The 19890-nt window shown below is 35.4% G+C and overlaps 1 protein-coding gene across 4 annotated transcripts in view; it reads left to right on the top strand.

Moving 5' to 3' along the window:
- The window catches only part of UBR1 (ubiquitin protein ligase E3 component n-recognin 1), a 75403-nt gene extending 59598 nt beyond the window's left edge, over positions 1 to 15805 (top strand). For all 4 annotated transcript variants that reach the window (XM_075502823.1, XM_075502821.1, XM_075502822.1 and 1 more), the window contains exons 34-47: positions 533 to 626; positions 1961 to 2109; positions 4452 to 4507; positions 4836 to 4932; positions 5871 to 5938; positions 6870 to 7020; positions 7879 to 7966; positions 9675 to 9808; positions 11062 to 11170; positions 13008 to 13064; positions 13560 to 13637; positions 14315 to 14485; positions 14687 to 14788; positions 15280 to 15805. In XM_075502823.1, coding sequence (XP_075358938.1) covers positions 533 to 626; positions 1961 to 2109; positions 4452 to 4507; positions 4836 to 4932; positions 5871 to 5938; positions 6870 to 7020; positions 7879 to 7966; positions 9675 to 9808; positions 11062 to 11170; positions 13008 to 13064; positions 13560 to 13637; positions 14315 to 14485; positions 14687 to 14788; positions 15280 to 15421 — 1496 coding nt within the window. In that variant the 3' untranslated portion in view covers positions 15422 to 15805. The remainder of the gene's footprint in view (positions 1 to 532; positions 627 to 1960; positions 2110 to 4451; positions 4508 to 4835; positions 4933 to 5870; positions 5939 to 6869; positions 7021 to 7878; positions 7967 to 9674; positions 9809 to 11061; positions 11171 to 13007; positions 13065 to 13559; positions 13638 to 14314; positions 14486 to 14686; positions 14789 to 15279) is intronic.
- The last annotated feature ends 4085 nt before the right edge of the window (positions 15806 to 19890 follow it).

Genomic DNA, 19890 nt, shown 5'->3' with positions numbered 1-19890 from the left:
TTTGAATCTCTTCTGCGGGATATCTAATATGCCAGCCTTTCTGAGCTGATGTCTTGATTTCACAGTGCCCTCACCAATTTTCTGGTTTCTGTTAAATTCTTTCCATCTTCCCTGTAGTAGAAAATTATGTACACTTGGAGAGGACAGCCAGCAACTAACAGAGTTAATTAAACTTTTGTATTGACTGTGATGTAGTAAAAGAAAAATTAAATTTAAAGGGCCAAAATAAAAACATGTATGAGTGTTTAGAAAACAGACAGTACAGAGAATCAACATATTCCTTGCACTCTTATAGTACAGGAAAGTTCGTTTTCCTCACCAGCAAAGCACTACTTTTAATACTCATATTTCTGGGAGTAGAAGAAAATGTTACTTGACGAGGGTTAGAAGACGGTCTGGCTAGTGAGGTCTGTTTAGAATTATTTTCAAACCAGTTTAAAATAAAAACAAGTCTTACTTTTGTTAGACTGCTGTAAAAACTGTAACAACTTTTGGTTTTGAATGTGTATCTAATTATTTTTTTTTCTGGAAGGAGAGAAACAAAATCTTCCAGCTTTCGCCAACAAGGGAATGGGGAACTCTGCTTTGGAATTCCATTCCATCCTTAGTTTTGGAGTTCAGTCCTCGTAAGTGTTACTGGAAGTGCTCTCTGCATTATGTTAATTCTCCCTAAAATAACCTAGGTATACTTCAGGATTTGTATTGAAGGAAAGGCATATGATTTGTTTGGTCTGAATATGGGCTTACTTATGCTTTTCCTTAAGCATTCACTGAATATCAGATCTATTCAGAGCTAGATGGACCTCTTGGTCAAATCCAGTCTGGTCGTCCTTATGTTCTTGGTACAAAGCTAGGAGTCTGGAATCTTCCAATCCACCATTCCAGTGATTTGGGTCACTTCCTGTGCCTCTAGGCAAGTTATTTAATGTCTATCTGCCTTAATTTTCCTGCTATATGTCCGTTTCAGGAATAGATTTCACTTGGTTTTGGATGCAATAATGTAATAATGTAGCATAAATTACTCAAAGGAGTAGGGCTGTGTTGTCTTGTTTCTATTCCAGTGGGCAAAAGAGCTCTCCCACTAAAACAGAATGAATGGATAGATACTTTTGAAGTGTTCTTAGCTGTCTTCATTTTAGATCATGCTATAAGTACTCTATTTCTGCTACTTCTGACTGACATCATAGTTATGCAAAGTAGTTATACATATCTGCTATTTGTAAAAATGTCGTCAGAAAGTTGAATTAAATTCTTTCTTGATAACTGATCTCCATGGGAAAGATTTTATAGTTTGCACTTAAAGAATGTGGTGTTTAAGTATGAGCCTGGCTAAACCCCAGACTTTGTGGTATAATTGTTTTGGCTGTAGAGATTTGGAGAATTAATATGAATGTCATATATTTCTGTTACAAAGTTCTGTGTATGACTTTGAAAAACCACAGGCCATTAAAACTGTATGTGTTTCTGCCTAGGCACTTTTCTGCATATAACTGTATTAACATAAACTAAGCCAATGTCAACTGAAAGGAGCTTAAATGCTAAAAAATGTGTTTTAAAACACATCTGAAATGTCTTTCTTGCCATTTTTAGTGCCTTATGAGATGGGGTATATTTTCACTCCAGCACTTATAATTACACTTGCTTACTTGCATTTGTTTTTTTCATTGTATTTTACTTTGATTTAAATGTTTGCATTTTTGAATGCAAATTATAATACAGTATACAGAAATAGACTCCTTCGAGCCTCGCAGCTCTTAATCTCTCAATTTGTAGAGCCTATTATGCCAAGGTACTTGTTTACTACTGGAAGCTAGTAATTTTTTTCGTCCTCTGTACAGACAAAGGGCCTTTGTATTCAAGAATTCTTTCATAAATAACTTAGACTTTGTTAGTGATTGACTGGTAAGTAGTAAGCACTATTAATAATTCAGACTGAAATTATCTTGGCTTGTTTTTGCAGAGCCAAATACTCAAGCAGTATCAAGGAGATGCTTATTCTCTTTGCCACCACCATTTATAGAGTTGGGCTAAAAGTTGCTCCAAATGAAGCTGATTACCGGATTCCTATGATGACCTGGAGCACTTGCGCTTTTACCATCCAGTGTATAGGTAAAGCATAATTTGGGTTTATTCCTTCCTATGACTCAAAATCTTACAGTTGTTTGATTTGTATAATTTTATACAATCTGATGGTATAAATAATGATAATAGTTCTACATAAATAAGAGCAATGCATAATAGTATAACAAAGTATTTTATATGTAATTACATATATAATAATAGAATTATAATCTCTAATCCAATATAAATAATACGATGTTTTTGTTAGATGGTAGTTTATAAAATATGGTATAGAATGCCAACATTGAGTTTAATCTAAGAGCAGGGGGTGGTCATGTTCCACATTACTAATTGTAACATTAAGCATGTTCAATGAATATCTTTAGGCTGCCAAAGATCATTGACCTGCAGGCATCTCCTACACAGCTAAATATCTAACAGCTATGAAATAGTACTCCCTCTCTCATTATTTCTTTTTGTCTCTATTCTCAAAGAATTCTCATGGAACTTGTAGAAGAAATACAGTCTTTTTTTTGTATTTGAAATTGCTAAGCAGATACCTGGTAGGAAAAAACCCCCCAAACATTCTCTGGCATGAATCTCTTTTTGAAGGCAAAATAATTACCATAAAAATGATTGTATTTTGGGGGATAACATACCTGTTTAGCAGTCAGTCTCATTTCATTTCTGCACTATATACACAAAGAGGTTTGTGTAATAAACATGAAGCCGTAGAGAAATCTGTGGCTGGCTTCCAGGCAGGGAGAGAGGCAAGAGATAAGTCTGAAATGCATGCTGAAGGAGTTGAGAATGCAATTGTAAATCTCCATAAATACGATTTGCCAAGTATGCTATTTTTTCTTGATGAAGCTGTTGAGGTACAAGTGTAGTCTACCTTAAATCTATAGTGGACTTGACCCAACTGGAATATCAAGAGTTCAAAAGGTTTTTAGGAGGATTGGGAATATTCTGATAAGGCAGAAATAGTAATGAAAACTGATTGCATCTTTTTAGTGTTGGATTTTATCAGAGTTTTCAAATGGATCAGGAGTGGGCTAGAAGCCACCCAGCTCTATTAACATTAATGCACTTAATGCTCTGGAGATTATTTTCATTTGATACCTAAAAAAAACCTTGGTGGCTGTCAGGGATGAGTTTGCCAGCAAGTGTATAAATGCAGTAACTGTTATCATAGATGTGATATCAAAGGCATTATGTCAGAAGTGGAAAATTCAGATGCCTTACCAGTCCAAGATTATAAAACCAGAGGGACTACTGTGACAGTCTGACCTATCCTAGGCCACACCACTTCCTTGGATTCATTTTTGTTTACAAATAGAGCAGGCTTCCATGAAATAGTAAAGCAAAACTGCCCACATAGCTTCTAGTATGCTGGTTTTGAATCTAGTCATAGGGTGCATTATTAAAACCATTTAATGGGTATGTGGCCGAGCTGCCTAGACAAGGAACCTTAGCTACCTGTATTAGTGGAGTCTCTAGAAGAGGTTCAAAGCATCATTGACCCAAGGGATGTGAATTGCTTTTATTGCCTAAAGCTAGACACTTAAAAATACAAATCTGATTTTTCCCATGTTTCCTCAGAAATTCCACATGTTGTGTGTTGAACCGATGTATGGAAGTGCTCAGTTAAAACACTTTCATTTTTTTGTTTAGGTGGTTAAAAAAAAAACCAACCAAACCAAAACACAAAAACCCCCACTTTCCAACCAAAAAACCCCCAACAAAAACAACAAAAAAATTCCAAGATCTTGAAGTGTACTGATTCATCTCTGAAAAGTGACTAAAGCACAAAAAACATTTGAATTGATACCTTTTTACTCAATTGAGTTAATCTTGATTTCTTGTTTTTATTGGCTTATTTTTTCTTTATTATCCCTTCAGAACCAATGCACTCAGGGAGGAAAGCTGAATTGTATCCCAGCTTGGGAATTTTGTTTTCAAAATATTTTTGTTAAACTACAGTCAAAAGCAGTAGTGCAAATCTGAGGGTAAGATGGCTGTATAGCATCCCTGTAAACATACCTTGATGTTTTTGAGCATTGTATAAGGTAACTGAAAATACAACTAAATCCGTGGAATGTCTTATCATCATTCATGTGAAACAGTGTTCCTTTAAATCCTTAGTTAGCAAGATCTGAAAACCAAATGTTTTTTAAAAGCTTGTTACAACCATTAATGTGGGAAACATTCAGTACCATTTAAGATAGATTTTTTTTCAAGAGAATTCTCTTATCTGAATAAAGTTGAGCTTTAAAAGTAGTACATATACTAAGAATAAATTAATCTTGGACTAAGTGTATTCTAACAAAAATGTTATGTTAGTTCCTGTAGAACAAAGCAACTTAATTTTTTCTGTGTTTAATTTTAAGAAAACCTCTTGGAAACAGAGGGCAAGCCTTTATTTGGATCTCTACAAAATAGACAGGTATGGGCAAGTAAGATATGCAATACATTTTAAACAAAAAAGTGGTTTTTATATATATATATATATATTTAAAAATACACACATATATAAAAACTGTTGAAACTGCTAAAATCAGATCATTCTCTGTTGATGGATAGCTCTCAATGTTTAGATTGATAACATAAAGAGCATTTTGAAAGAATAATGTTTCTACTTATACATGGAAGTTCATATTAAATTCACTTATCAATGTGTTTTCTGTTTGTAGAAGTAGATATGTTTTTACAGCTTTATTTCACTATTATATCTTTCCTTTTCTCCTGTCCAACCATTTTCTCTTGCGCTCTAGCACAGTGGCCTTAAAGCATTAGTGCAGTTTGCAGCTGCTCAGAGAACAACATCACCACAGGTCCTGATTCAGAAACATCTGATTCGTCTTCTAGGAGGTATTGTATTCCTTTTCTTTACTACCTTTCCTGTTGCAGAAGTTTCTATTGCAAAATGGCACACACATTAATACAGCATAGAAGCAAAGGTTAGACTACTGACAACAGTGCTAACTTCAATTTCTCTAATGTTGCCTGAAATCATGGAGTATTGCTTGAACTTAAGTAATCAATAATTCTGTTAACCCAGCCCTGTATCACTGAAGTCCCCAAAAAATCCTCTATCCCAGATTACCTTGGCCTGGAGATACTCAGATCTGGAATATTTACAGATGGTTAACAATCTATTTCTGGCACTGTTCAAAATTATTCAAATTCTACGCTAAACAGGTGGATAAAGCCACAAAACAGGTATTTCTCTCTTAATTGTGAGACTTCGCCTTTTTAGTACTTTCAAAAGGCTGCTTGCAGCCTAGTTTAAGATATTTTGGTCTCAGGGAGAGCTAGTTTGAGACACATAGTGCTATCCTCCATGTTTCTTACTGTTTAGGTTAGCATGGTGGCCTTTGTGAATCCTACTCTTTGACTTGCCTTCCATTCGATAGGATTCTTAGGTGTGGTACAGGCTTTTGTATTGGGGTAGGTTGTGAGGCATCTAGTGTTGCAGTGCCTAAGTACGTTTGTGGACTTCACCCTTAACACTGTGTGTGCTTTATTAGAGCTGGAGAAATAAATCAAAGAATTTTATCTCAGAATTTTTAAGATACAGTCATCAAAATTGTGAGCTGGTTGGGCATATAGAAATAGCTAAACAGATGCACAATCAATTAAGTAAGTGGCAAGCAGTTAATTAGTACTTCCTTAGTTCAGAGACTTGGACATTTTTTTGATGAAAACACAGAAATGATAGAGGCTCTAAAATCAGATTCTGATATTGCAGTTCAACTCAAAAGAAGAAAATGCATATCAAATGCATAATTGATATCTTTATTTTATAGTTCTTCTACCAAACTTTAAAGTGGAGGACACTCCATCCCTCTTAGAAGTAGATATGTTCCACGTTTTGGTAAGCAGGTTCATTTTATTCTTCATATTAATGCTATTTTTTTGGAGCATGGATTTTTGTGTACTTTACCCTGTAGATAGTCCTGCATTATCTGCTCACTTGCATGAGTCAAATGATTATACATGAGCACCGCATACAAGCAAATGATTGCATATGGCTGCTATATGCGAATGTTTAGTTTTAGTTCTGCTGTTCTTCTAGCTTTCAAGTCTTTCCTGTCTCACTCTTACTAAATTTCATGCTTGCAGTCTCAATCATCTTTTTACCACCTCCATTGCTATCAAACCTCCAAAAAAACCCTGAGAAATGCACCTACTCAGCTTGTTTCCCTCACTTTCCCTTTGTCTCAATAGGCCTCTCATACCTTCTGATTCCTTCACATTCACTCTCATTACCTTCTTTACTCTTCTTAGCCTCTTCTTTCTGTTCTTATTACAAATCTATATTATAGTTTCTTCTACTATGAAAAAAAATAAAACCAAAGCAAACCACCACACAACAAAAAAGCGAACAAAACCCAAACAAGCAAAAAACCAAACCCACCAAAATAAAACCTGTTTTGCCCTGGTTGCCTTTCTACCTAATGCTTGGTCTCACTTCTAACTTTTTTCAATGTGCTTTGTCTTGTGTCGAAAACCAGAAATTAAGCTTTCTAGGAACTGGACAAGCTTTCTTGGTGTATCTCTAAACTGGCAATTACAAATGGAACTATATCTGAGTTTCCTACATGCTGGAGGGGCATAAATGGTTAATATTTTCCAATGAGTTTTTGCTACACTTTGTGAATTAGAACTAGCAAGATAAATGAACATATTTAAATTGACTACAGAAATGAAATATAAATGTATAGTGAGAATATAATTTCTATTACCCATGTAGCTATTACCAAATTTCTCTTACTTTAATATTTGCTCCTTCCCTTTCACCGTAGGTGGGAGTTGTGTTATCCTTTCCGTCTTTATACTGGGAGGATGCTGTAGACTTGCAACCTTCATCAATTAGTTCAGCCTATAACCACCTCTACCTCTTCCATCTGACAACACTGGCACACATAACACAAATCGTCGTCTCTTCAGCAACAGGTAGAGGGGTGTTTGGGTTGGATTATTCTGGCATTTTTACACAATTTCTTAAAAATAATAGATGGACACCATTAGTGTGTTCCAGGTATAAACTTCCTCATAATAAATGACATTTAGTGCTAGGTAGTAATAACTGTCTTCTGGTAAAAAATAAATAGCACTACGTCATTTTCAGAGGATTTTATTATATCACTTCTGTGTGCTTAGCACAGAAAACAAAATAATTATTGATATATCAGTACTTGCTCAAGTCAGTCACTGCAGAGTGGTAACTTCCCCTCTTCACTCCTTGTAGGAGAAGCAAAGCTCTGCCCAGCAGCAGCACTCTGAGCTGTACAGTGACAGTTAGCAGGGATTTGGGAAATAAACTTTTCTTTACCCTTCAACCTAGTAAAAACCCAGAGCCGAAATACAGAATCCTATAAACTGATAGGAGAGAATTTAACTTTTCTCTATACTTCATACTACTGTTAAAAAATGTCAGTAACCTACAGGCTTCCTAGCTACTACTTTCCTTTTTCTTCAGCATGATGGGAATAAATAAATAAATAAATAAATAAATTCCTGTGGCTTAATCTATGTAGGACTAACTTCAAACATTCAAGGGAAGAAAGCGGTTTTTACGTGAGGATGAGCAATGAGGCAGTAATCCTGATTCTTCTTCATAGCATGCAGTTTTAGAAGAACATTTGTTAGGTTTAAAACAGCAAATGGAAAAGAATTAAGCAAAATAAAGTGGAAATATTTTTGTAATGCAATTTAAAAAAAAAAAAAGAGCAGCTCAGTATATGTAAAAAACCAGAGAAGTGTGTCACAAATGAAGTGCACTTACAGTGGGATTAATCTTTTTGTGTGCAGAATCCCCTACTGCTCGATCATCTGACAACAGTGAGGAGGCACGGTCTGCACAGTCTTTCTGTAGAGAGGTTTGCCAGTACACCAGTGGGTAAGTAGCAGTTCAGTGATAGCATTGTGTTTTCCTAGAAAGATGGCAGTCCATAGGGATTGACCTGAACAACACAGAAAACAGGAAAAAAATTATCCATTTTGTATGGGGAGCTAGCACAGTGCCTTGTGCTTTCTTCCCATACTCTTGAACACTGAAAAAAAGGAAACTGGTGAAAAGAACACTTTTAGTTAAAATAGCTACTTTTTGTGGACAACAGAGTAAATTCTTAGTCTAAGGATGAAAAAATACCTATATCCATTCTGGAGAGAAATACAACCACTAACTACAGTAGTTATTTTTTTCTTTGCCTTGCCTTTTTTTTTTTTTTTTAAAGTATCTCAATTATAGATGGAAGCCAGAAAGAAGGAAATGGCTTTACTATAAAAGGAGGAGAAGTGTGAAGCTAAACACAGTTGCTTATTTGTTTGAGCGTTAATGCCTATCTTTTCAGACTTTTTTGACAGGTATAGCTACAGACTCTTTAGTACTTCAGTATCCGTGTGTGAAATAAACTAGAGAATATGGATACACTCCCTACAAATTCTGCTTTGATTTATCTTCACCAAGGCTAGTTGCAAAGATATGTTTCTCAAGGATTGACAATGCTACCCACTTGTCTAAAAGCTTTAAATCTAAATTTCTAAATATTTAAAATTTGGTATTTAAATAATAGGACTAATTTTTCTGAGGCATGAGCTTAGAATCATAGGTGTTGTGCATTTTGGAAAATCAGGTCACTGTACTGAGATGCCTAGGTACAGAATTAAATGCCAAAGTTTAGGCAACCCAGCTCAAACTTTTAGTGTTTTAGTTTCTGTGTATGCATTGTCGTCTTCTAACTCTGACCTATCTGTGCTTAAACAGCACAATCTGCATAATAATTCTGCAATGGTCTATGATTGTTATAATACAGCTTTACAGGTTGTTTCTCAGCAGGTCCTGGTCAACATTTGTATGAACATTATGTTCACACAAATGTGAATTTAACTAAGTTTAAAATTTTTAGAAAACAAGGACACGGCAAGTTTAATTTACTATGAAATTTAGACTAAATGCTCATCTTGCACGAACTACAAGAATCATTATTGAGATGAGTATCACTCCAGTATTTTTTGTCAAAAATGGGATTAGCATAGCTTTATTTTAAACAATCTGAGTGTTACTGTTGTGACTTCCATAATGAAGTATGAGGTATTCATTTTTTAATTCTGTTGGTTTTGTTGTTCCTGAATAGTATTTGGTTGGGGTTTTTTTTCTCATTTTTTGAATTGCATTCAAAACACCCAAATGAATTAAAAACTTTCACCATTTCAAAAAATTGCTGGCTTTCGGTAATAAAAACCCACCAGTGTAAGAACCAATTGCCCTATGTGTGATGCTGTATTGCATAGTTTAAATCAGGTTATCTTGAGTTACCTGGAGATGGACAGCTATGTAATGGCTATTTATTTTTTATAATTCTGGAAAATATAAGTTGAGATAATTTGAAGGCTTAATGTAAGTGTTCTGCATAAACTCAGTACTCATTCCTTAGGCAAAGCGGAAGTCAGAAGTTAGGTGCTGGTGGCTGTGTTTCACAGAATTTGGGGTACATCAGTGTTGCTTCTACACAGCTGCCATTCTACCAATGCTAGCCAAAATGTGAAAGTGCTAGAAGGATTTGCACTGTGAACTACTGCAGCTATTTCTCATTTGTGTATTACAGTTGCTTTAGTCAGGATATTCCAGGCTGGCTTGTGTGGGATTGTGTTAAAAAAGGCATCATGCCTTACCTTCGTTGTGCTGCTTTATTTTTTCATTATTTGCTGGGAATTTCTCCACCTGATGAACTACTACAAGGTAAATATGAGAAAGCAAATGTATCTAGATATTGACTTTGTTTACTGTTTACTTGGAAGAATGGAATTTTTAAATGTTCACAGTAACTTAATAGTTAATACATTAAAGTAAGACTTGGAAAGAAAAGGAAATACTAATCTGTATAGGGAGGGGCAGGCATGAGAAGTCGGGTTGTCTCGGCCTTCTTTGCATGGAAGAGAGTTACTTCTGAGTATGTGCAAATATGTGAATTATCAGTGATGTACTGATAGTAAGTATTTGTGGATACAAAGATTCTGTGATTTAAGGATAATTCTAGGGGCTTAGATTACATCACCTGAGAAATAGCCTGGAGTATATATATTTTTTTTAAAAAAAAAAACCAAATCTTTTTGTGCAGTTGCTAATGTTGGTAAATACTAAAGACATAGGGATTCAGCAAAACAGAGCCAAGAAGAAATAAAGCACATTATAAAACTTAAACCTCTTCCTTAAAGGATCTTAATGCATTACAGATACTAAACCCAAAAATAAAGATTTTGTCTTTTGTCAAAATGCAGTGAAGCACAGAATTTTCAGCTATTTGGAAAGGAGGACCAAAATTGCTATGAACAACTGAGACAAAATGTAGCATCTTAAATTAATTTATATAAACTGTGAACTAAGTTTGAATTTGATTAGGATATACAAGTCAAAATCTCTGTGCTTTGGGATATGCTATTGTCCTTACTATTAGTCTGGAACTTTAATTCTATAGGGAGGAGTCTTCCTGGTGAATCAGCAATGCCATTTTCTGTAGCAGAGCCAATAAATGACCACCGAGGAAACTATTAAATTAGCCCAACTTTATGTGATATTTTAGCACTGACTTTATCATAGCAAAATTTAATATCATTGCAGGCCAAAAGGATAGTGAAAACGTAAAATCTGGTAAGTACAGAAATATGCTGCACTAACATATGTTACATATTATGCAGTGAAATGGAATTTAAGCAAGGAATTCTGTTATTACAGTGACTTATGCATGACTTAAAAATTACTTAATATATGTCAAATTTGTTAAACCTAAAGCACATCCTCAGCTAATGCAAATTATTATAGCTCTGATTTAAGTCAGTGGAATTACATCCAATTGTACTAGCTAGGAGCTATGCTGAAGCTGTAAGATACATGTTATTCAATGGAAAAGGGATCAGGAGATTTCCAGTGTTGAGTGAATTATTCAGCAGTGCTGAAACAGTTTAACAGTTGCTCGTCATCTTTTTCTTTGGCAGTTTCTGAAGAAGGGCAATTCAAGGCACTTTGTAGTTACCTCTGTCTACCTACCAATTTGTTCCTGCTCTTCCAGGAATATTGGGACACAGTAAATCCACTGCTTCAAAGGTACAAATTGGGACTGGACAGGCCATGTTTTTCTGTTGTGATGGCCCTGTGGGAATTCTGGATCAAACTTGTTACTGAATGATCGAGCTCAAATTCATACTAGAGTTCTGTGCACATCAAACAAATGTTTAGGTATACTGAATCTCTTAAAGCACTTCAAAACATAAAACATAAAACATTCTATATTTTATGGTAAAACAAACTTTAAACAATTACAGTTTAAGGCACTAGTGCTTGCAGACCTAAATGAAATCGTTCATGCAGAAAGAAGTTATCATAAACCTTTGCTTGCATGGTATGCCACTTACTGTTCCTTGGCCTATTTTTAATCTGTCTACAGTAAAAGTGCTGATTACACAAGCTATAAAATGAGAATATGGAAAATTATGTAGCTGGCAGGGTGAAGCTCTGTACTATTTCTTCTCTGGATTTCCAGAATAGACTGATGAATGTTGAAGTTAGCTTAGTGGTTAAAAGGTACCATTTGAGTATTATGTACATTGCAATCTAGCAGTGAAGAAATAATTGGTAAAATTCTCCATTCAAAAACACAAGTTAAAATAAACAGACACCCCATGCCCCAAGTCTCAAAATAATCCTGCTATATTGTGTTGGAGCATGTCTCCATGTATTTAATGTGACTGTTTCAGCACTTGGTTGCATTAATTATTATTCCTGGTTCTTGGCAGAATTCTCTGGCTCACCCAGCTTTTTCTGTGGTGTTTTTTTGTTTTGTGTTGGTTTTTTTTGTTTTGTTTTGTTTTTAACCTCTGTTCTGTTTTGTTGTCTAGGTTCCTTCAATTTAGGGACATTTTGAGCTGTTGACTCCAACATACAGTCCATATAGCTGACCTAAACAATTCCCTACATACAATTTTACTATAATGAATTGCATTTGTAGTATATATAATTACTTATAAATTAATAGCATTTTCACAAGTGCATTATTAAATAAGTTTGTCTTATACGTTCCTACATCTTTGCTGAAAGACATAACTGTGCTTATAAGAGAACACAGAGGACAGAGGATAGGTGCTTGTGAACATTAGAAAATAATCACTAGAGGCAGGGCTAACAAATACATCGTAGTCCTCCCAGTCAAAAACTGAGGTTTCAAGTAGGAGGCTACATATTTAATGTAATAGTAACAGTTGTCAAATCATCATGCAAGTTCCCATATGTTTTTTGAAAGAATCTTATTTCAGAAGACTAAATTTGATTGTTGAGAAATGTGTTAAATGAAGCTTACTAGATCGACCATCTGCTACAGTTGTCTCTTCTCCTCCTTTTTGTAGAAATAACTTAAAAGATATCTTAGACATACCAATTCATCTCTTTAGTAACTTGCCAATATCTACCATTGTTTTGGTAGACACATTTGGCCATTCTAAGCAAGCATACAACATGCAATAAAGCATTGTAAAATAACCATTGGGTGATGGTTATTAAATAAAAGCAATAAATATTTTTGTAGTAGAGTGTATGATCTTACACTGTGGCTTTCAGCAGATATATTCCAAAATGAGCTGGGTATTGTAGCCCACTTGAGAATTTGAATATGCCTGAAGACTGCTTGCATTTTTTAAACTGTGAACTCTGTTTTAACGTGCATGTTGATAATTTTAAGCGTTGTTGGTTTTCACATAGGTTCTTCTCCTGTATACAAACTTAAATTCTTTTCCTGAAACAAAACTGTAAAGAATAGCTGTTTCTCCTTGTGAAGGTTTAGCTAGAACTATCAATGCTTTATCCGTGCTCCGTGTTTGCTTACTGCTTACTGGTTTAGTTTAGTGATCCTAAATGTATATTATTATCAAAGACTGTTTGTTTGAAACAGGTGGTGTGCTGACCCGGTGGTGTTAAGTTGTCTGAAGGGGAAAAGCATTGCAATAAGGTAAGTTTGTTTTTGTTGTTATTGTTGCTTTTTCTTCTGTTTTTGACTTAAAACTGTTGAAAGGATGAAGTGCTTGTTGTGGGCAAGTTAGAGTGCTTGTATTTTCTTCCTCCTGCTCTACTACCCAAAGTACATTTCTCTTTAAATGGTTGTGTATTATTCCTCATGCAGTGACTCTTCATTGAGAATGCACAACTTTGTTAGACGAGTTATCTAGCTTACTCTAGGAAAAAACCAAAAGCTCACTGAAATGTGAAATGTCTTCATACACGTAGGTTACATATGAAATTTAATTTCATCGCCTTTGCTGGAATATAGAAATGCTGAAGCTCCCATGTGGAGCCTCTCACTTGGGTTTCTAGGACTGAAGAACTGCTCTAGAACTGCAGAATTTTGCAGAAAGGACCAAAAGCTTAGCAGGAGTTTATAGCTATCCATTCTGTTCTTTGCTGCAATCTTTATTACGAGAATAATAGTTCTTTTTCACTTACCCAGGTATCCTAGGAAAAGAAATAGTTTAATAGAGCTTCCTGAAGACTATAGCTGCCTTCTGAACCAAGCCTCTCAGTTTAGGTAAGATGTGACATATTTAGTTGTCTTCCTAGGTGTTTTGTCACTTTTATATTCTTGCAGTTACTGTAACTGGTGTTAAAACTATGTACAGAAATTATTTTGCAGAAGTGAAAGCACTGTTATTGTTATACTGGCCAATACTAGCACATGTTCATTTTAAATCTGAAATACAACAGCTTACTAAATGAAGTCACTCGTGTTTGATAGGATAGCATATAAAATTATTATAGCTTAATCTGCTGGTCATTTTTCACCAGTGCAATGAGCATTTGGTTTGGCCATAAGCCTGAAAATTATTTTTGCACTGGACACAACAAGCCCAGAAGGTTGTCACTGTTTTATGCCAGGAAGAGTGAATCATAGGATAATTTAGGTTAGAAGGGATGTCAGCAGATCATCTAGTCCAACCTCCTGCTCAAAGCAGATATCTTGCAGATAAAATATTTCAAGCAATGTAAAAACATAGCCAAAGGAGGCAGATATATGAAATGTGATTATGACATAGTATGTCTTAGGTTTGTGTGTGTTTGTGGGTTGGGTTTTTTTGGGTGGTTTTTTGGTGGGGTTTTTTTGTTTGTTTGGGGTTTTTTTGGTTTTTTTAAGGAATATTATCTATAGTTAACATTTCTCTTAAAGTTTTAATTCCTGCTGTAACGTTCTGGTTACACTTCTTCTAGATGTCCACGGTCTTCTGATGATGAACAAAAACATCCAGTGTTGTGTTTATTCTGTGGGGCTATGTTGTGTTCCCAGAATACTTGCTGTCAGGAACTAGTGAATGGGGAGGAGTTGGGAGCCTGTACTTCTCATGCTCTTCAATGTGGAGCTGGAGTCTGTATGTTTCTCAAGTAAGTAGCTAGCCAGAATTTAATGTGTTAAAGAGTAAAGGGAAATACTTGAAGGTCAAAATTCAAAACATTGTCAAAGCACTTGATTCTTTTTGTCTAAGATGAAGAAACATTGCTTTGACCTAAAATATAGCTCACCAAAAAGTTAAGAACCTGCTGGGAGTTGTCGTGTATTTTAAATGTAGCTATTTTTTCCTTAAGAATCAGGGAATGCAAAGTTGTCCTCATTGAAGGTAAAACCAGGGGCTGCTTATATCCTGCTCCCTATTTGGATGAATATGGAGAAACAGATCCAGGTCTGAAGTAAGTAAATGTTTGACTGACTTTCTTTCTACATTTGCATTTTGGTATCTCTCTCTTTCTTATACCCATTAGACATGTTCTTCCTGCTAGCATGTATAGCACTGTAATATGTATCTTGGCCTGGTGAACTTGCTTAACTTCAAATTCCTAATGACAGTTTCCAGTCATGAATCGGCCATTCATAATGGAAAAATACCCTTTTCCGGTACTGTTAAACTCTCTTATTTTTCTCAAGAATACTTTGTATGCTTTTCCTCAGAAATGTGCAACAACTGCCATTGCTGAAATGTCATCTTGGAAATGGCAGTTGTTGCTTGTCACATGTAGAATTTTCTTCATTTCCAATAGATTTGTTGGAATTTGTGTTCATACAAGTATTTAATATTTTCTGGCTATCGTTAAGACTGTTAATGCTAGACTATTAATGGAACAGTTTGTCAGTTGCTATTCTGATATGCTTATTGGGTATTCTTCTTTTTTCTTCTATGAAGAAGAGGCAATCCTCTGCACTTATGTCGGGAGCGTTACCGGAAGCTCCATCTGCTATGGCAGCAACACTGCATCATAGAGGAGATTGCCAGGAGCCAAGAAACGAATCAGATCTTCTTTGGATTCAACTGGCAACTGCTCTGAGTCTCTTGATTTGTTTTTAGTGAAAACTCTTACCTTTGGCAGTGCTTTGGAAAAGGAAAGGAGGGTGGCAGTAAATAATCTACTCTCAAGTGGATTCTGTAGTTCAGACACAATTGATGGATTCTCTTAAGTTGGATGTATTACTGATACATTGAAACAGAATCTTGTGTCAAATGTTTTGTTCTTTTTTCTTTACCCCCCCCCAAAAAAAAAAAAAAAAACAAAAAAAAAAACAACCAAACACCAAAACCCAACCTACATTATATAATTATTACTGAACATTCAGGTCCAGAAATATTTCTACTTTTTTGAGAAGTTGTAATTGTTTCACACGTTTTGACAAGGACAGCTTCCCAAATGCTGTGCTTCAGGGCATATACCACATTTCTGTCTCTTCCATGCCTTGAGAATATACCTAAATGGTGTTGCTATGGAAAAGCCTCCTTTACTTTCTTCCTGGGTTCTTTTCCCAAGCTTAGTGAAGCTTTTAAATAGGTCAACATCTGTGGCATAATATTGGAGTGGAAGTGGTGCCAGGCCTTTAGTAGTCTGAAGCAACAGGAACAGCAAACATTAAGTTGTACAGAAAAAGCCTGCATTCAGCTATATCCTGGGATTTAATGAAGAGTTTTCACTAATGAACACTTTAAAGAAGAATTGTGGGATAGAAAGTGCATGGGGGAATTACCATCTTGCTTGTTGCATCAGAAAATAAAGTCTGTGCTTTTTGCGTTGCCAGAACTGCACTTTATCTAATGAATTTGTCCCCTATTAATGTTGTATATCCTAAGAGGTCTAGGGCTACACCATTTGGCTAGGTTGTCGTTAGTTTTACTTTTACAGTTTGTCTTCTGAGATTTTCCCCGAGAACCAAACGTGAAAATACTGTTAGATAGTTGTAGTGTAGCTTTGCAAGTTATACAAGAGCCAGAGACTTCAGTAAAGTAGAAGACCTTCAAAGCTATCACTGGACTAAAATCAAGGCCCATAAGCAGCAAGTCTTAGAATCAGAAATAAGTTTGTTTGCCCATATTTGAGGGATTTTCCATTCCTCATCCTCTGTCACTATTGTTTGGAGCCCTGCCTACATACATGAAATCGTGTGTTTTGGGGGGCATGTTCAGCTGTTCAGTGCCAGTTAGAGCAGAAAAGGGAAAAAAAGGTGGCTAAGTCTGTCTCTCTGCCCTTCAGTAGTTAATAGCACATTGTGATTGAACTTTCTCTCAATGATACGCGATTGTGCTTCAGTTCTAAATGTTTGTTGTTCTGTTTTCTGAATTTCAACCATAATATACGTGAGAGAATTTGTAACGTGATGGGTAAAAATGCTTTCCCAGGAATTCCATTTCTTTGTGAAAGTTTGAAGTTGTCAGTACTCTAAATTTCCCTGCCCCTTCGCTATTTGGATTCTTTTGTGTCATTTTAATAAGGCTTGCAAGGGGAGGTTTTCAAATTAATGTCTGAGAGTGTGTTTTTGTATGGTTTCTTTTTTTTTGCTATTGATTGTATGAGAGATAGTAGAATCACAAATAATGATTTAGATTTAAATATCATTGTTCTCGTAGTTCTTCAAAGTTTTTTAGAGTACGTATGAGTGCACTGAACAGCACCGTAACTCATCTAAAAATGGAATACCAATGAATTCAAATATTGTTCTGATTTCAAATACTTTTTTATAACTTTTGCTATAATCCTTCCCTGGTGATATAAATAGTTGGCTTTGGTATATTTTTCAGGTATTCTGTTTCTTGCAATTAAGACCACTCTCCTTATTTGATTCTTTCAGATTTAAAACCTGAATATGAAACTCTTTAAAGACAAACAGTAATTCTGTTAGTCTTCTCTAAAATGTATTTGAGACGCACACGGAATTTAGAAGAACAGTTGTCACGAAAGCTTGCATGCACTGGCGATTTCTAAGGTCATCAAAACACTTCTTACCAACAAAAATATTGGATTAAGACTAGCAAATGTATGCCTCATTGATACCAAAACTGTATTCACTTACTGTTTCCCTCTGATATTTACCTATTCATTTATCAGAAACTTTCAGTTACCTTGTACTTCACTGATACAAAAATTCCGTTATCAAATATGCAGTGAGATCACTTTATTTTGTTTTCTGTCTGAACTGTAGTATATAAGGACAGGAGCTGGTCTGAGCAGGTGAGCTCATGTTTAAAGCTCTAGAAATCTCTCTGTAGCTGAAGAAGTGGGAGAGGAAAGTTGCATCTTTCTGTACGTTTGCACATACTAATTTAGCAAATGGGCTCCCATATCCGTCACTGACTAGCGTGGTCATCTTTCATTTCATAGATTACTATGCAGTTTTGTTCACTGTGAGTATAATCTGTATTTAGTGATCGCAAGACGCTTATGCCACTGATTTCTGTTCCATCCAAACTGACAGAAGAAGTTATTTGATAATGCACATATTGGTATCTTTAATTGCAAAAATGTAAATTTGAAACTTGTATAATGTTCTTGTGCTTTTGAAATAAAATATCTTGTATATGTATATTTAAAAAAAGGAAATAAAGTAACTTCTCATAGATTATTCAATTTTTATTTGGAGGCGCTTTGACACTTCACAGTGCATTTTACAAGAGTATTTTAGCAGCATCTGTCAGTATGGAAAAGGGGAAGAGCTAGTAAATGGTTGTAAACAATACCAGTTATCCCTGTAGTCTGTATCATCATTGTACCAGTTAATAATGGTGGCATGCTTTTTCTTATTTAAAGAAATATTGCACTTGAAACTTCTCCTAGTATTTTACAGCTGCAAATTCCTGCAGTGTCTACCTCAATTTGTAAAACAAGTCTTAAGTACAGAATTTAATATTTAGATGTCCGCAGACTGATTAGCTGAGTGATTCTGGTTTTGTAGCTTCTCAGAGAAGAACTGGCTGTACTGTCTGTCAGATACTTAACCTCTAGAAAGGGAAAGTTTGTGGTGTTGGTCTACTGTGCTGTGTGATACATATTTAAAAAAAAAAAAAGTGTTTTATTAGAGCCAGGCAAACAGCCAAGAAATCTATTACATAGAAATGGCCAGTACTTCTTACCCCTTTTTATGTTACAAGCTGCTGGCTCTCATCGCTTTCTCACGGCTTTGTTGTAGCTTCGGGCACCATTAAGCTTACAGAGTTTGGGTGTTAATGGTGTTGCCCTCTATGCTTATTCTTAGTAAAGCAAATGTTTTTTAAGAACCAATTCCTGAAAAGGTAAAACATAAAGGTAGGTAGCTTAAAGTCTACTAGCAAAAATGTTGTGAAGAACGTTAGAACAAGAAGCCCATTCATTAGGAGGAAAAAAAGGAAAAAAGCTACAGCACCATTTCTTGCGTAGTAAGAATCTCAAGGTGCAAATGTACAAAATTTCGGATTTGGGATTTGGAGGAGGATTTTGGCCATCATATGCTTTGCTTTATAGTTGAAATCCACTTTATTTTCTAGACAATATCCTTGAATAATCTCCATTGTAAACCAGTCAGATGCGTGATAAAACATCTAAGTTTATTACTTAGATTCTTTTAACCTATTTACAACATCTTCAAAGAGACTTTCTTAAAAAATGCAAGTTGTTTCAGAAATACAACAGAAAACAACAGAAAGTGATACAGAAAACAAACAGATAATAATTAAAATCCACTGCTACACAAATCTCTCAAACCCAGTTATTTCTAATCCTAGCTACGTTTCTCTAAACTTACTTTCGGTATGGTCGAAAGTGTACATGAAAGAGAAGCTGTGTAAAGGAAATGTGCGTTGAAGGGGAGCGAGCTGAAATTCAAAGGGGATGATATACATTATTTTGTGTAATGGTGAGTAAGAGGAGACCAGGTATAAAGTTAAACATGAAACGTTAAAACTGGACCTGAGTTTTCTTTTTATTTCTGTTTGAGATCAGTGTCAAAAAAAGGAGTATAGTTTTGTGCTGTTTAATTAAAGGCTGTCAAACAACTTAGAATCCATCAGACTTAATTTTAGGAGGTTTCTAGGCTTCGTGCTTGAGTGAATGAGCCTCAACGAAATGTTGTGAAGCGGGTAGTGGCGACCAGATTTCATGATCATTTCCAGTCCTTGCTATATTTGTGAAGACCTGTTGTTAGTCTTTTTCAGCAGACTGCAGAACCTTACGGCTCCTTCCTCTTAATAGTGCCTGAAATGCAATATTGGCCTCTTTGGGTACAAGTATTAAGATACAGTCTAGTGCTTGGAGAGAGGTCATCCGAATGTATCAGAGTTTCTGCTTGAAGGCTATCCTAAACATACCATGGTAGCCTGAGGAATAATCCACTCTAGCTGACAAAAAGCCTCCAGTCTTCTTCCATGCCATTTTTCTTTCCATGAATCATGCTGACCTTTACTAAAAGTGGCAAAACCAATGCATCTCAATCTCGTGATACTGCAGATGATCTAGGAATATTTATTTTCCCAATTCAGACTTATACAGAACTTCATTGAGCA

This window comes from Mycteria americana, chromosome 5, assembly GCF_035582795.1.
Source record: "Mycteria americana isolate JAX WOST 10 ecotype Jacksonville Zoo and Gardens chromosome 5, USCA_MyAme_1.0, whole genome shotgun sequence".
Taxonomy (NCBI): domain Eukaryota; kingdom Metazoa; phylum Chordata; class Aves; order Ciconiiformes; family Ciconiidae; genus Mycteria; species Mycteria americana.
The sequence above is the reverse complement of the archived record's forward strand: the minus strand, read 5'-3'. Positions and strand labels throughout refer to the sequence as shown.